Raw genomic sequence first — 16,813 nt, 5'->3', positions numbered from 1 at the left:
CTAAAACAGGTTGACTTTCCTTGAACTTAATGAAACCACTTGTGCGATGGTTCTGTTGATGAGGAAAAAAATGTCACTCAGTGAATAAAAAGAAACTTTTGGACTTTATTACGCGCAACTCTAAATTATATTGGTATTCCTCAGATTGAACAGAGAGGGAACAAGCAGGAGGGAAAGTCACTTTCTTTCCAGATGACTTCATCTGGAAAACATGATGGTGAGAGAGATCACCCCCTTGCACTCCGTTGTCATGGAATCAGAGTGAGAGTTTGTTTTTTAACTCCTTCCCCACCTTGCCCCGTCTTTCTTATCGTTTTCCTCACAAAGTGTTTGAGTACTTGAATGAATCAACTAAATGAGTTGCGAACAAAATAATTCATGTAAAAACGATCTATGTTCTAACTTCTTCCTTTCATGACGTCTCCTGGGCCTATTCCCTGTTACTACAATAAGTGTACTCGTCAAATTAGTTTCACAATTTGCCTTTTCCCTGACCACCAAACTTTGCAATTTTTCAGGAAGAATACCGGAATGTGTAATATCACTTTCTTTATTTGGCCTATTTCAAGTTTTTTCGTATTTAAAAATATTTGACAAAAATTGTAATGTAATTTTGTGTGTATTTTTCTCCGTCTGCCTTTAAGGTCCAATTTGAGAGTTTTATTGACACGAAGCTCCAACTTAGTTTTGTTTATTGGATTTGTACCAAGCTGCAGAACAAGCAACGTTCTGTTCCAGCACTGAAAGAGTTAAGGGTGTGCACTTCCCTACAGGGAAGTTAGGCGGAATGTGTTTTTCCAAGTGCCAACCAATCAGAGCCCAGCACACACACAACACACCCGCAGCACATACACAGAGTTTCCAGTTTTCCAGCCCCACAAAACTTTCTGACCAACTCTTTCCTCTAATGAGTGAGGACGCCATCCAGGCCAGCAAGAAAATGGTGACCACTGACACCCATCAAAACCAGGACTTGATGGTCCCTACCCAGACCCAAGAGCCTGAGGGGGATCAACTCCAAGAACAGCAGAACCAGGGAAACCAGGAAAATTCTATTGCGGGCCTGATCGGCTTGGACCTGGAGAAAATGGGTCAAGGCCCCGTCAATGCCATTACCGTCCTCACTTTGCTGGACAAATTAGTCAACATGCTGGACGCTGTGCAGGAAAATCAGAACAAGATGGAGGTGAGAGAAGGGTGGGGCCAACTTTCCTGTCTTTAACACTATTTTTGCATACTGACTCAACAAAAAGATACAGCGCTAACTGTTTAGGGATTTAGGGGATGCAGAACCAGGTCTGCACATCCAGAACCCTATCCAGTTTTTTAAAAAGTAATGTTTTAGACATTCTAAAGATAATTATTCCTGTACCGAGGTCCTTGTAAACAACTTGATGTAACATGTCCTACATATTTTAATTTCATGAGTCTACTTTTTTCCCATCAACAACCTTTAACATTGCATCTTTAAAGAGAGGTTTTTATTGCTGCACTAGTCACTTTAAGCTGTTCTTTGAACAACCCTCAAACATTTGGTGCGATTTATTTTGGGCAAGTATTTGTCAAGTGCGAGTAGGGTGTGGCCCGGGAATGTTGATCCAGAGCCTTCCTTTGGTTTTCAGGGGCACCAGGTGGAAATGGAGGGCGTGGTGAGGGGGATCCAGGCCGACATGACCAAACTCTCCAAGAGTCACACTCACACCTCCAACACGGTCAGCAAGCTTCTTGACAAGAGTCGCAAGCTTTCTGTCACCATGAAGGAGGTAACTAAAAGCTGACGACGGCGGCACGGATGGTCGCGTTGAATGAAACGGGGTTTTGTTTCAGGTACGAGAACGGATGGAGCGTCAAGGTACGCAGGTTAAGAAACTGGAAGCCAACCACGCCCATCTGATCAACCGTAACAACTTTAAGGTTCTCATCTTTCAGGTCTGTGGGCTTGAGTTATTTTGGTCTCTTAGCACTTTGATGGAATGGGAAGTCATGTGAACAATGTTAACCTCCTTCTGGAAGCATGACTCTGGCTTCTCTCACCAACACACAACATTCCAAAAATTACATACAGCTGACTGTTAGTGTGTGAATATGTGTTAATTAAGTCAGGTTAGGGACCATGATAAGTTTTTATTTTGTTCGCTGACCACACTTTAAAACATGGTTGTCAGATGTCTCAATCTTATTGAAATACCTTTAATATCATTACACAATTTTCACCATTATATAGCAAATTATTATCTGATATCACTCTTACTATTCCTCGTCTTTTAAAATCATTTTGAATTGTATCATTCAGTGTATTCGATAGCATAAGAATTACCTGTAGTTTATATTGACACTAATATATATTGACAATATCTGTGTATTATTTGCCCTCATGTAGGTTTTAGATCAGGGGATGGTGTCATAATAGTCTATGGTTTGCAATAATCTGTGGTCTGTGCAGCCCTTTGAGACTCTTTGTGATTAAAGGCTATACAAATAAACATGACTTGATTGATATTGCTACCAATGCTGCTGATTGTTCTCCTCTCAGTTGCAATTTTATCAATAGCGTCAGTATTAGCGTTTTTAGCATCAAGCTATCAGGGAAGATCGAAGATAATATTGTCTCCTTTCTTTATAAATCACTTTGAATTATTTTAAAATTTGGTGGTAGTGGCTGGTAATTTAGCCTTATTTCATGGCTGACTGTGATTTGTGACATTCTTGGAAGGAAGAAAATGAGATCCCTTCCAGCGTCTTTGTGAAAGATCCTCCACCCTTCCCTCGTGATGAAATTCTGGAAGAAGGAGATGAATCAGGCACTGTTGAGGGAGACCACCCCACTGAAATTGGACTCAAAACCATCGACCTGTCTTCAGATGAAGACGTGGGGTTGGAGGCAGATATAGATGAGGAGATGTGGCCTCAAGATCTTGAGAACATGGAGAAGTCCAAAGCCGAGAAGCTGAAACGCTCCAGTTTAAAAAAGGTCAGTTAGAAACATTTTTTGAGAGTTTCTTCATTTTAATACTGATTCAAACTTACACATAAGGTTGACAGCCTGAAGAAGGCCTTTTCACGTCAAAACATTGAGAAAAAGATGACCAAGATTGGAACGAAAATCGTTTCTATTGAACAACGGGAAAAAATCAAGCAGAGAACCTCCAGCCTCAAGGTCCCCCCTGTGAGCTTTGGCATCAAAAAGGTGTGACCTCGACGTCAACTTGAGCCTACATTGTTTCTGCCTGACCTCTAACCCGATTGTCCTTGCAGCCTCGCAGCAACTCAGCCTCCCAGCCTCCCGAAGAACATCCCTCCGTGCCTGAAGAACCTTCCGTCCCGGTGGAGCCCATCCAGGTGTCCCCACCAGGTGCTGAAGAGCAGGAAGTCACGTTCACAGAGATTCACAACCAGCTTGCGCCACCAGAGCAGCAGGAGGTGGAGCTTTCGTGCGCGGACGTCAGCGCCGTTTCTGAAGGAGTTAGTGAGGACTATGCACTGTCCACCACTCTGCCTCAGGACCAGGACAACAAGGAGCAGTCTTTCGTGTCGCACCAGGAATAGGAAATCGGCTAAGTTAAGAGATACTATAAAAACATTTCTGTCTAAAATAACCATTTTGGGGGGAAAAAATGTCCAATACACTGATAATTCACTGAACTACTTTAATTGTTCTGCAAAAACAACCTACTCCCAAAAATCAGTTTTATTTTCAGGATTTGTTCAATTTGTTTCCGACTTTTTTATTTGTTCCCCCTCCCAAACACACCCGATTTTATAAACAGCTTTTAGACCTTTTAACCTTAACCAATATCAAACAATAATAAACCTCAAAAACATTATAGAGAATATTTACTCACAGCAAGAAAGACTGGATGAATAAAAACAATAATTTGTATAAGTTGTTTTAATTTTCTCAGTTCTTTCCCTGCTTGCATTAAATATAGGGTTGCTTATTTTACGTAGCAGTATTTTTCAAAATGTTTTTTCCCCTCGTACAAAAACTAATACGGCATACACAATTTGAAATGATTAAAAAAACGAATAAAATATGGGAAAAACTTATCAATTTGACTGGAATAAGGTTTGTAATTGAAATTCCCCTCATGAACTGCAGCTGTTTTGAAGGAGGGAGAAACATATTGGACTATTGCTCTCGAAGATCAGGGTTCCCCATCTTTTGGATTACACTGTAAATGGACAGAATACCTTAAAAGTATTTTTGTGCTGTTGACTGAAACAGGTCTTAAATTGTGGACACACTAAGAGTGACAAACGTAATATGAGCACATTCCATATTTATCTATAAAGAAAATATTTACCAACAAATGTAACAGTGTGTTTGTTATTTTAGCTTCACTTCTTACTAAATTTTCAATGGCTTTCACATTACCGCTGCCTTTATCTCATAAGTCTAAGCTCACCTAAATGAATCAGTTTGGAAATGTTTAAAACTGATTCTGATGGCTTTCACGAATGCATTATGACAATGTTTTATTTTATGTAAAAAGAACTTTACAACCAAAGAATATTCCCTGTTAAATGTACTCAACAGACATAAACAAATAAAAGTGTCACAAGATATACTGTGTCTGATTTAATGACAAAAAAAACATTCCAATGTATTTCAGTATTATATTTTATCCTTCAGCCTACATTATTATTAATATTGGTAACTTACCCTATGTATTATAATCACGGTTGACAAGGGATCTTTTCAAAATACAACATATTGAATCACAAACAATGTGGGGGAAAAAGATTTTCATGTTGCGCATTGAATGCTTTTACTGGTTTATTTCAACAGTTGAGTGAATGCAGTTTTACACCAGAACCGACTTACCACGCTATTCAAACTCAACACTCCCCTGTAGTGGACGGAACATTTGGTTTGCATAACTTTTGCTAGAAATGACCGATAGACTCGCTCCTTTTTTTGACATACAGTAATCGGAAATTCAGGACGGTGATCCAGCCCGCGGGCTGTATGTCTGACTGCAGTAAATTGAAAAATATGACCTTTGACCTGTTTTCACATTTGTCTTTCTGTTAGTTTTTCTTGATGAGTTTAGAAACGGACGTGAAGGCCTGCCGAAGTCCGATTCCTAGAAGCGCGCTGCATGCTTGAATCTCCCATTGCAGTTGAGGGTAATTGGACAGCGCCATCTGGTGGGAGATCTGATTTCAAATGGGAGAAGATTTTTTGTTTAAAAGATTAGAAGGATATATTCTACCAGATTTACTTGGTTTCATTTTTGGGATTTATAAGCATTTGTGATTGCTTAATCAATCAAGTAAAGAAACTAGTTTGCATAAATAGAAAACCGTGGAAAATCCTACTTTTAAAGGAACACTGTGTAATATTGGACCACTCGATATAGCTGTATTGTGTAGCACAACCAAAAACGAGTAATCACATGCACAAGGAAGATTACAAACCGCAGTATTTTTTTTCTCTTTTTTCGTCCGGTTTTCACAAGGTTTTGGTGGTTAGCAGCAAGATAGCGGACAATCATATGAGGTAATCTAGGTGAGACTCAATTCATTTCTTGGCCTACGAGTAAAGTATTTTAGAAAACGCACGTTTAGATGATAGTTCATGTATTGTTGCTTATTATTCAACTTAATTTCGTTTTTGCTTTTGAACAAATGAAGATTTTTACCACTGGGAGACGCTTTCAGTGATACAACTTTTATTTGGGGAAGAGGCTTTCTGACACCAATCACAAATTAGCTTTTTATTAGTTGCTTCCTAAGTTTCATACCTAAAACCTAAATTAATTTATTTGCCTTATTCTTTTACTTCCAAATAATACATTAACATATAAAAATGTTTGAAGATGGTTGACAAAAACACAATAAGACCAAGAACTATTAAAATGGGTAGATTGAATCATTGACAGTTTAATTTACTATTTACATTTATGATTTTCCCTCCCTCAAAACATGATTTTACCCTTCTCAAGAACATAATTGTGTGGCTGGTTTAGAGTGCCTCTTTGACCATTAGTTTATATATTGATGGTAAAATCGGAAAAGTGTTTGCCAAACAAGAAAGTGGGTCTCTGTGCGGTAGATTGGGAATAGTTTGCCCGTTCCATACTGACATTTTAAAGTCTCTCATATTCACAGTAAGAATGTCTCAGTGGGGTGCATTTAAGGCACAAGTTGATTGTATTTGCACAGAGTAAACATTTTAATGCACGGTAGGCATCAGGAGGATGTTAAAACAAATTACTTTTTGCAATCCATGAATTTGATTAGTGATTAGCAGATAAGCAGAAAATTGTAGTTCTACTCAACAGACAAACCCATCGTTAAATTGTATTTCACCATTTTACAATTTTAAACCCTTAGTTGGAAGCACCACTTAACAACTTCAATTTTTCGTTAATTACGACAGTTCCAAATAGAAAATGTTTTGCTGTGGTTTTGATTATACAATCATTTCTATAGGGGACCAGATAGGGCGGCAGTGGCTCGAGCGCTCGTCTTGGGATCAAGGGATCCCAGTTCGAATCCCGGCTCGTCCGTGTTACATGTCGAAGTGTCCTTGGGTAAGACACTGAACCCCTAATACCCCCAATAAGCAGGTTAGCGCCTTACATGGCTGCAAGGCCGCTATTGGGAAATGTGGAGCACATTGTAAAGCGCTTTGGGAAGTCATTGACTTGAAAAGCGCTATATAAATGCAGATCATTTCATTTCATATCCACATAAGGGTTTGTAACAAATGAGGAAAGGATGTATAGTGTACATGATATTCTCAAAGTCCTAGAGTGAATAAAAACCTTTTTTTATTTTGACTCAAATTTAGCAAGGGTGTCTTTAAGTCAACCTATATAGAACAGTGGGAAAAATGAATTAAAACTTAGATCAGGGATCTCAAACTCGATTTCTCCAAAAGAAAAATGTTGATAAAAAAATTGCACTGTTCTGTAATATATTCTTAAAAAGATTCTACATGAGATCAAAAAATAAAAACATTAAAAAAAATTGTACAAAAAAACAAGTGAATCAGTAATAAATTAATCAGTATTTTGTGTGGGCTGCACTTGCATACCACTTTTGTATAAAGGCGGGGGCTCAAAGGCTGCAAATTTGAGAACCCTAACTTGGATGATCCACTGTACATCAAGAATCTTTCATTATCTGTTTACCTGTTGGACAGTCAGGACACCAGGCTTGTCCACCTTGTTGGCGAGGACCATCAACGGGATACCTTGTAACTCTTCTTCACTCAGGACTTTCCTCAAGGCCTTTATGGCCTCCGGCATCCGACTGGGATCGCTGCTGTCGACGACAAAAACCAGCGCCTTGCATTCGTCCAGGTAGAACCTGGAAAGATGATTATGTTAGAGAAGCTAGAATTAGATGTATCCAATATAAAACAATCAACAGGTATTATTTCATTATTTTCATTCCATCATAAGCTTTTCAGAATGGGACTGCTCAAGGATGATTTATGTTGGAAGTGTAGCAATGAGAGAGGTACGCTAATACAGTACATGCTTTGTGGCAATGTTCCAAAAATTACTCGCTTATGGGAAAATGTTGTTGACTGCATGGGAAAGTGGGTGAAATGTACTCGGTACTCTCCCAAAATCACAGAAACTGTGTTTTCGAAACAGAACTGTGGTGTCCCAATTGGACATACATTGTTTTAAAGTACTAAAGACTGGACTCATGACCTTTCACTTGGACAATTTTGGGACACAGGAAGTTTCTGGTTAGCCTAGCCATACATTTTTGGTAAACACTGATGATGGACGCTATAGCTTGTGAAAATGAGATTAAACGGATTGAATGTGGCTATCGAACGACAGGATGACTTTGGTAATGTTTTACCCCAACCAGAATCTGCAACGTCTTGATGTTCGTAGTGCTTGTTGAAAACTCAATCAAAACAAAAAATAAATAAAAATTTTAAGGAGGAAGTGAGATTACCTCCAGTTGGGCCTCATGCTCTTTTGACCCCCGACATCCCAGACCGTTAATGACGTCCGCTTGTCCACATCGAACGATCCCACGTTGAAGCCAATGGTTGGTGATGTCTCCATAACCTGTCACGTCACGACGAATAACAGAGAAGCAGAAATGTGCTATTGGGCAAAGCCTTACCTGTCCAGTCAGGATTTGAGTCAGCAAAGTAGTCTTTCCCGCATTGTCCAGACCCATTAAGATGACCTTAATGGAGAAGGGACAAAATAATTAACCTAGAATTGTATGTAAAGCTAATGAACCATTTTGAATTATGTCAATACATCATTACAAGTCAGATAAAGTCAAATCACACTTTTGTAAAAGCCCTAATCACAGAGTCTTAAAGGGCTGCACAGACCACCATTACAACACCCCCTGATCAGAAACCTACATGAGGGCAAAGAACAACTAAAAAAACCTCAGCATAAGTATAATTAAGAAACCTTGAAAAGGGGTCGCACATTAGGTAATCCCCCTTACGACAACAGATGATGCAAGGGCATCAACAGACAATACACAGTAAGAAGTGTAATAACTGAAATCATGTCATAAATCATATAGACAACAGCAACAACAAGCTTCCTGTCTTAAAATGTCAGCCAATGTGGTAGCTGAAATCCATTTTTTTTTTCATCAATGTTGTTAAAAACGTTGCGTTCAACATTTAAATAGCAAGTTTTGTTGCCAACCCCAGAGTGGTTCCTACATGCTACTAAATCTCTTCTGGTTATAAAGTTAACATGCCAAATCAACAAGTGTTACCTGTGGACGTTTAGATGACTGATTTAGACCCATGAGTCCTCTTGTGTTTCAGTCGGTTTCTACTCGCCAAGTAAAGGTCCCAACAAGCAAGGAAGTCACCTAACACTTGACATCACAAACTGGTTTGACTGCATGTTCAATATGCAAGAAAGCGGCACAAAAACTATGTACTGTAAAACCAACGCTTGAGGATTTATCATCTTCAGTAGCAAAATAATAGCCGGAAGGGGGAACGATACCCATGCTAAATGCTTCAGTAAAAGTGGGATTAGTTGGGTAGTAGTGTGAAATAACTGTCAGTTATTTATGTTTGCTTCTGCATTCTCCAGGAGTGTGCCAGATAACTTTGTTGGTGATGTGCTGCTTAAGTCAAAGTCCAAGTCAGCTTCATTTTCAATTCAGCAGCAAAAACAGTGAATTGAAATTGCGTTTCTCTCAGCCCTCAGGGTCAAGAAAATAGAAAAAATAAATCCAAAAAACACTATGCTAGGAAACTCTACACCAAGACACACATGTAGAAAGTACGACAGATAAAAAGACAGTGACCACATAAGTCATAAAGTGCATAGTGGTACCTTTTAAACACAAATGCTTATTCTTTGGAAGTAAAGGGTAATTGAAAATATTCTTTCAGAAACAAGAGGTCGGTCAAGATGAGAGCTGGAGACGAGCAGTTCAGAATATTTCAGAATATTCTGGGAGCAGTTAGAGGACAAGGGCTGTAGAAAATCACTTGTGCAAAGGTTGTGCAGTGTTTTACTCTCATTCCTATACAAAAAGGGCAGCCAATTAGCTGATTGTAAATCTATTAAAAGGGGATCCTATGATTAAATGGAGCACTATCCTACTGATGATGGCCTCGTAATCTAGGTCGTAGGGTCCAATGTCCTGTCTGATGATTATATGCAATTTTTTTGTTTGTCACATGGGCTACGTAGCTGCTGCCTAGAAGTTCCTTGCAGCATCTCATCTACATGGCCTGGTTGTTCCTTTTCAACTGTTTTGTGAAAGTTCATCTTGTTAAGTTTGGGGGTGATGGACTCATGTGGGGGAGGCAGAAAGTGGAAACATAAGTTGCTTAAAACAACGATGGCATTTATTAGCAAAACCTGGACCAAGGTAACAGCTGAACAAAGAAGCAAAAAACAACCGATTTGTACCCCCCCAAAAAACTAGCCCTTCCCCTCTCCACCAGGACAGAAAACCGGGACGCGGCCGAGAAACCTTCCCATTTGTCCAGGAAAATGACCAGGTCTAGCTTCCTGTCTAGCTTAGAGGTGCTAAGGCAAGCCTCAAAACGTAAGCAGTTCCTGTTCTTCTCCTGCCAGTCAGGGAATATCATCAGCAAAACAGAGGTTATTGACATTATGACTCCACACGCTGACTGTACCTTCATGTTGGTCCAGGGTTTCAGTCATGATCCTTTCCAGGAAGTTGTTAAAATAAGTATGAGAGAGAATTCAGCCTTGTCTCGTACCATCTGTGGTTTGAAACCACACTCCAATGGTACTATTAATCAGTACCGGTACTTCATCGTTGGCATTTGAGTACAGCTGTTCAATGGTCTGAACTCGTTCCTGGACCATGTTGTACTTCGCATGGTAACATTACAATACAACCCCACTTTTTGTGTCACCGATCATTACTGGTAGTCTAAAAAGTATTCAATTTGGTTAGATATGAGCACAATTTTTCGCAGAGCTCTTATTGCATATGGGTAACTCTCGGGGCCCACACAAGCTTTCGGTCCATTTTATCAGTCAACAATATCAGTCACGTAGAGGTAAAAAGTAGTCATCAAAATAAGTACTTGAGTAAAAGTAAAGGCCTGCAGGCAAATCCTCTGCAAATAAAAAAATGGCGAGAGAAAAGGCTGAACCAGACTTAATAACTGACATTTTATGCCTGGTCCTAAGATCTTACCTCTACTTGTCAGTACAGCCCTTGGACACTTGTTGTGATTAAGGCCTTAACAAATAAACACAACTTGACATTTTCTGTCAAGAAAACACAGTGTTATTATATAAATCACGTTATTATTTATTTTCTGACTTTGGATCTGAGAAAATCCAGGGTTATTTGATTGTGGCTTTCTGGAAAACGATAGGTTTTTGCATTAAGGCAATTCTGCAATCCTCATACCTTTTCTGTTACTAACTTACCCCGACCCCTCATCAGAGAAAGGGAAAGTTTTGAGGTCCTAACATGAAGAGGTTTGGGAATTTCTATGTGAAGGACTAAGAAAATAAGGGGAGGGGAGGAGTCAGTCAGGCTCCGTGTATAAATAGTGAGCTTGCGAGTTTGTGGGCCTTTCTCTCGCCATAAACTGCTCCCAGTAGTCATCATGGGTTTCGGTGACCTAAAAGCACCGTCGGGCCTCAAAGTATTGAATGAGTTCCTTTCCGACCGCAGCTACATCGAAGGGTCAGTGCAGCTGCGATCTCTTGCGCATACACATGTCCACATCATGATCTGATCTCGGGCTGATGTTCGAAGAAATCAAGTCATGGTCCTCGTACCGGCAGCGCCATTTTAGCTACGTGCGGCTAACACTTAGCATCTACATGCACAACTACGTAACTAGTGTTGCTACACAGACGTGTAACGTACTTGTTTATGCGAACGCATCGTGTGTAATTTTGATACTACGGGTTTGTTTCAATTCAATCACAACGCGCATTCGAAAGTAACATCACTACCAAGGAGGCACATGGCGGCTAACTGTAGCTAGCTGAGAATACTATTTGAAGCGTGCCTATAATGTGTGGACACGTAGGCACAGTGTTATTATTCCACTGTGTTTAAAATGGTTATTTGGGTCGTAACATTCTGTGATGGCCAGAAGTGAATGATACTGTTGCCGTTAATCATAATTCTCACGTTTAACGTCGGGATCTATCGACTGCATTAAAGTCTTTAATAATCAGCATTATATACTCTTCCCTTAAGATAATCATAATTAGACATTCTACTTCAAAGCTCCTTTCAGGACAACTAACTAACTTTATACAGAGTACCAAAAATGTGTAAAGTAAAAACTAAACTAACAAAGGGCTATCTACCCAGGCTATATCCCTCGAGAGGGGTGGCCAAAAGCAAGACAAACGCATGCAAAAAAAAAACCATGAAAATTATAAAGGGGAAAAATCAAACATGGACCATGGCCAACCCAAATACCCACAAGTTAAGCACCTCGGCACCCAAGTCGGTCATGCTTTCGTCCCTCCAGATGAAAGGGGACACAAGACTCATTTTATTCAGGATTTAAAGGGGGTGGTGGAATTCTGAAGGTTAGGTGACAATGAGTTCCACAGCTGGGGAGGAAGAGCGGCTGAAAGCTCTGCTACCCATGGAGCTGACACTGGTAGTGGGTATAGTGAGATAGAGGGAGGAGCATAATCTGAGGGTGTGGGGTTGGTGTGGCAATGTGAGTGAGGTAGAGAGGGAAGGGTTATCATGGCCATGTAGGTGTAAAGAATACATAAATAAAAAAAAATAACTTAATTTTGGCACCAGAAAAGTATCTGTTAATGAAAACTTATTAGTGATGTACTTGTCAGAATAAAGGATACGTTCAGATGATTTTTTTTTTAATTTTTTATAAAGAATCAGAGAGCCTGTCGTCTCAATACACAAGTTATGGATTTATTTTCTTTCCCAATCAGATGGCAAAGTTGTGCATCTTTCTCACTTTACTTGCAGTGTACAGCCCTTTGATACTTTTTGTGATTATACACTTGACTTAAATGTTACCCTCAATATTAAGTTCTCCACGTATTTTTCCTGAAGTTTAACATTTGAATAAAACTTGACTATCTACTCGCTTAGGTGTTAAGGCAAGCCTCAAAACGCAAGCATTATAAGTTAATTTCTTGCCAGCTGTTACATTTATATTGTACTTCTGACCGTGATTTGTACACTGATGTTTAAAACCGATATCTTTGCTTTTTAGAGTATTGTGACTAATCTCATCTTATTTTTCTCAGTCACGTGCCTTCTCAGGCAGATGTTGCAGTTTTTGAGGCAATCCCATCCTCCCCACCAGCTGACCTTTGTCATGCTCTACGTTGGTTCAATCATATCAAATCCTATCAGAGCCAGAAAAACAGGTGAATACCTTTGCTGTGATAACATAAGCGCAAACTCCTCAGTATTGAAACCGACCGCCCATTTTGTCAGTCTTCCAGGTGTAAAGAAACCTCTGGGGCAATACGGCCCAGCAGGTGTGGGCGACTCCACTGCAGCAGTTGTCCAAAAGGCTGATGATGACGACGATGATGACGATATGGACCTGTTTGGCTCTGATGAAGAGGTGAGAATACAAATGTTGGATAGGTATGCGTTGGTGCTTTGAATAGATTACTTAGATAGATACTTTATTCATCCCCGTAGGGAAATTCACACTATTAACAGTATCCTTGTGTTGAAAATAAAATAAAAGAAATAGAATACAGAAATACCAAATATAATGTGTTGATAAAGAGTATTTAAATACTGCCACATAAAATACACACTGTAATAAAAATATGCAAATTTTGGGGTGGGGTTTAATGTGGGTTTTTACTCCCCGGGGTGGAGTTAAAGAGACTCATGGCATGAGGAAGAAATTATCTCCTCGATCTGTTCGTGGAACAAGACTGTGAAAGCAGTCTGTCGCTGAAGCTGCTCTTCCGTTTGTAGATGATGTGATGGATTGACTGCAGCTTTTTCAGTGCCAGTCTCTCAGCTACAGTTGTCATGCCTACTTGTGGGTAGGCATGGGTGATATGACAAAAGTTATCATGATTAAATATTTATCGGTCGATTTTGATAATTATTGCAATAATTACCATGTCTTTTTGTTTTTTCCTTTGATATTTTATGTCTAATTTTTGCCCCTGAGGGAAAGTTGACAAAAGCCAATGTTGCTTTAACCGATCTTTAATCTCAGAACAAAGATGTATGGTAAGAAACTATTACGCAGCATTTCATGAATATGACTAACGTCAAGCAAGTGAATACATTCTCAGAGGGGAAGCTGGTTGCAGGTTGCACCTTGCTAGCTCGCCCACTCACGAACAGTTTTTTTATTATTGGGTCTAGAACATCCGCTAGCACTCCTTCGGCGAAGATTTTTTTTTTCCTTCAGCATATTCTAGCGGGCGATGGAGGTTTTTAATGGTGGTATAAGTTTGTGGTGTTTTCGGTCTTAGACGGAACATGTCTGCAAAGTGTTGGTTATCAATTTGCTTTCACTGTGATAGCTGCACTACTGCTATTCCTGCAAAATGATATGCTTTTCCCCACGACCTTCTTCGTCTCCTGAATGTTGGTCTGAAACTTGCATTCTCATTGCATTAGCGCCCCTGTTTTCTCAGTTATCGTTGTGTAATTGAATCATTGACTTTTATTGAACATTTTTATTTTTGCGGCAATTTGTATCACAGTAATTATAGTCGCCCAGGCCACTGGTGCGCCAATGCTTGTGACTCAAAATATATTGTGTTGGAACTTTATTTGGTATTCATATATACTTATAAATGTTTTGCTTGAGTTTTGTTTGTGCTATATTACTAATCCACTGATGGTGTTTTTTTTTTTTTTTTTTTTTTTGAATGAAATGCAATATTTTTGTAATTTTTTAGTTCCACTTGGTGTGGACACTAGTTTTTTTAAGGTTTTTCTTGATGCCACCCAAACATCTATTTCCTCCGTGATGCTAACCTGCTCTACATCTTTTGTAGGAAGATGCAGAGGCTGCAAAGTTAAAGGAAGAGCGTGTTGCAGCGTATGCAGCCAAGAAAGCAAACAGTATGTCACATTTGCTCCTGCTTAGGTTGTTTTCAGACTCTTTGTGATGATCAATCACCATCTTTCGGCTGACGTGTGATGTACATAATATTGACCTGACAAGAGTCCAAGGCATGTCCTGGCAAAAAGGACAAGTTGTTTCTGTGGTCATAACTATACTCCTCTCTTCCTTTCCAGAACCTGCCCTAATTGCCAAATCATCTATTCTTTTGGATGTCAAACCTTGGGACGATGAAACCGACATGGGCAAGTTGGAAGAGTGCGTTCGTAGTATTAAGATGGACGGCCTCGTATGGGGACAATGTAAGCAAGTGATTTGTTATCAGAATGTGTTTAGTAGCAGCAGATCAGGATTTTGACCAGTTCTGTATTTAATGATGATTTATACAACACCATCTTTCGGCTGAAGATGTGATGACACTCAATTGATCTGAAAAATTTGGTGTTTATATCAATCTGTAGATTTTAAAGTGAATCCGTTACGTAATCTGTTAATGTCTTTCCACAGCTAAACTAGTACCAGTTGGATATGGTATCAAAAAGATGCAGATCAACTGTGTGGTTGAAGATGATAAGGTGAGTATCAAATGTTAAAACTGAAGTGAACCCTTTTGAATAAATTGGCTAAATGAATATCCTAAAAAAAATGTTGTTGGCGGTTCTATTTCTGTAGTGTAACACATGCATACTATGCACCTGAATATAAGGTGCGGGTGTCCTCTGCCTCTGTAGTGTGTTTTAGGGAGGTTTTGTATCACTTGTTAAAGAAAAAATGCACAGTAACACGTATGGCTATCCCTTTTTTTGAGAACACAACACTGAATTTCAACTCTTTTTGCAACACTTGATGCCACGCTCACATCATCCAACAACATAGACAAGGATACGACTGTGTGTACTTACAGATACAGTGCATTTAGGTGTTGACTATAAAGTACTAACATTTTTTATCATCAAGAGACGCATGCTAAAACACAATTTTATGAAGAGCTGGCACAAAATTTAGTTTGGTACTCAAATATTAAAATAAAAAAGGTTTTACTGGTAATTGTTATCAAAGTCCGTTATTTTTGCACTAACTCTCCTTCAAATGTGCCATGTCCACTTTTGTCACTGGCAGTCACTTTTCTTGCCGCGTGGCTACTCTGAAATGATGCCGGCTTTTGCAAAAGCTCACACAGTCCCGGCAGGCACGTTAGCCTGGGGCCCCACGCATCTACAATTTTGAAATTGTGGCATAACCCTCCCAGTGTTGCCTGAAACTCTTGATGAAACAGTCGTCTCTGTTGCCTGTCCATCGCTCCCGCGCCGCTCGCAGCCCATCTTTGAACACCCGGTTTACACTGATGTTCAGTGGTTGTAGTTCTATAATTCACCCTTGAGTGTTCTTATGGTGCCGTCTATTACATCTGCCATACAAGACATGAGGCGGCTTGGAACAATAGGGTACGCTGCAACAGTTTGAAGTAAATCTAAGACTTTTAATGTGCGACCTTTTGTGTGACATTACCGAAGAGGCAAAAGCACCTTGATTCCCCCCCCGCATGTCTGAAGCTTAGACAATATTGCTTTTTAATTTAGCCCCGAGCAACCGTAATGTCAGTTTAACTCTGGTGCTGCCTATGTTGAATAGATTTTGAGAGTGTAAAAGTCTATATTGCAGAGTCAAATGCATTTTAAAGTAACTTAAAAATCCTGACTACTAGATCACCAATGATATATATGACTAATGAAGAGGCATCATAACACTATTTTGTATTTGCTGTACCAACGGCAAATGAAAAGCCGTCCCGAAATATTTAAAAAAAACAAAAAAAAACCTCAAAACAAATGATGAATTGGACTTTTAAAAGACATTTTATAAAAAAAAATTTTTTAACTTGGTATTGTTTTCATTGTTTACAGTGTGGATAAATTTGAATCATGGCTGCGTTTGTTTAACGTTTGTTGGCTTGCTGGGCTTGAGCTGGAGAAAATGTTAAAAGAATTTTATAAAGATAATAAACTAAAATAAAAATCAGGCTTTTTATACATGAACGGATGCTGTATGTCCAATCAATTGTCCTTTTACACATGATCTTACTCAGTTTAGTAGAACGTATAACAGTCTTATCTTGTTCATTTGTATTTTCTTTCAGGTGGGCACTGACATTCTAGAGGAGCAGATCACGGCATTTGAAGATTTTGTCCAGTCAATGGATGTTGCTGCTTTTAACAAAATCTGACGAGACAAAATAAAGCACTTCTAAAAATGGGTTTTTAATTTTTCCAATGAGTTGACAGAATATGACTAAGC

General features: G+C 39.3%; 3 protein-coding genes across 5 annotated transcripts; 2 read left to right on the top strand and 1 right to left on the bottom strand.

Annotated features, from left to right (window-relative positions):
* Nucleotides 1-819: 819 nt before the first annotated feature.
* Nucleotides 820-4,566, top strand: LOC148369419 (caveolae-associated protein 2-like). The gene is made up of 6 exons (XM_088331434.1): nucleotides 820-1,186; nucleotides 1,623-1,763; nucleotides 1,828-1,929; nucleotides 2,714-2,971; nucleotides 3,035-3,187; nucleotides 3,256-4,566. Exons 1-6 carry the CDS (start codon nucleotides 908-910, stop codon nucleotides 3,544-3,546), a joined length of 1,224 nt encoding a protein of 407 aa, XP_088187560.1. The 5' UTR covers nucleotides 820-907; the 3' UTR covers nucleotides 3,547-4,566.
* arl11 (ARF like GTPase 11) lies at nucleotides 4,151-13,005 on the bottom strand. 3 transcript variants are annotated; one of them, XM_088331438.1, is made up of 5 exons: nucleotides 12,845-13,005; nucleotides 8,104-8,169; nucleotides 7,930-8,045; nucleotides 7,143-7,320; nucleotides 4,151-5,160 (listed from the first exon to the last, which is right to left on the bottom strand). In XM_088331438.1, exons 2-5 carry the CDS (start codon nucleotides 8,158-8,160, stop codon nucleotides 5,032-5,034), a joined length of 480 nt encoding a protein of 159 aa, XP_088187564.1. In that variant the 5' UTR covers nucleotides 8,161-8,169; nucleotides 12,845-13,005; the 3' UTR covers nucleotides 4,151-5,031. The 3 variants fall into 3 exon arrangements, with proteins under 3 accessions (XP_088187564.1, XP_088187563.1, XP_088187562.1); XM_088331437.1 differs by lacking the exon at nucleotides 12,845-13,005 and adding an exon at nucleotides 10,890-11,274; XM_088331436.1 differs by lacking the exon at nucleotides 12,845-13,005 and adding an exon at nucleotides 8,728-8,868.
* eef1b2 (eukaryotic translation elongation factor 1 beta 2) lies at nucleotides 10,983-16,772 on the top strand. The gene is made up of 7 exons (XM_088331435.1): nucleotides 10,983-11,151; nucleotides 12,714-12,836; nucleotides 12,907-13,039; nucleotides 14,451-14,517; nucleotides 14,695-14,820; nucleotides 15,026-15,093; nucleotides 16,656-16,772. The coding sequence occupies exons 1-7, from the start codon at nucleotides 11,072-11,074 to the stop codon at nucleotides 16,740-16,742; spliced, it is 684 nt and encodes a 227-aa protein (XP_088187561.1). The 5' UTR covers nucleotides 10,983-11,071; the 3' UTR covers nucleotides 16,743-16,772.
* The last annotated feature ends 41 nt before the right edge of the window (nucleotides 16,773-16,813 follow it).

The sequence above is a fragment of the Urocampus carinirostris genome, chromosome 3, assembly GCF_059441175.1.
Source record: "Urocampus carinirostris isolate Australia breed hairy pipefish chromosome 3, RoL_Ucar_1.0, whole genome shotgun sequence".
Taxonomy (NCBI): Eukaryota; Metazoa; Chordata; class Actinopteri; order Syngnathiformes; family Syngnathidae; genus Urocampus; species Urocampus carinirostris.
This window is presented reverse-complemented; position numbering and strand designations above follow the sequence as displayed.

Bases quoted from the DNA above. Each gene is read 5' to 3' on its own strand.
- LOC148369419 (XM_088331434.1), top strand. From the start codon at position 908: ATGAGTGAGGACGCCATCCAGGCCAGCAAGAAAATGGTGACCACTGAC. The intron at 1,764-1,827 runs GTAACTAAAAGC...GTTTTGTTTCAG, and splicing joins TTTCTGTCACCATGAAGGAG to GTACGAGAACGGATGGAGCG. The intron at 2,972-3,034 runs GTCAGTTAGAAA...CTTACACATAAG, and splicing joins AACGCTCCAGTTTAAAAAAG to GTTGACAGCCTGAAGAAGGC.
- arl11 (XM_088331436.1), bottom strand. From the start codon at position 8,760: ATGGGTCTAAATCAGTCATCTAAACGTCCACAG. The intron at 8,046-8,103 runs GTAAGGCTTTGC...GTGACGTGACAG, and splicing joins CTCAAATCCTGACTGGACAG to GTTATGGAGACATCACCAAC. The intron at 5,161-7,142 runs GTAAACAGATAA...ATTTGAAATCAG, and splicing joins GTGTCCTGACTGTCCAACAG to ATCTCCCACCAGATGGCGCT.
- eef1b2 (XM_088331435.1), top strand. From the start codon at position 11,072: ATGGGTTTCGGTGACCTAAAAGCACCGTCGGGCCTCAAAGTATTGAAT. The intron at 11,152-12,713 runs GTCAGTGCAGCT...TATTTTTCTCAG, and splicing joins GACCGCAGCTACATCGAAGG to TCACGTGCCTTCTCAGGCAG. The intron at 15,094-16,655 runs GTGAGTATCAAA...ATTTTCTTTCAG, and splicing joins GTGTGGTTGAAGATGATAAG to GTGGGCACTGACATTCTAGA.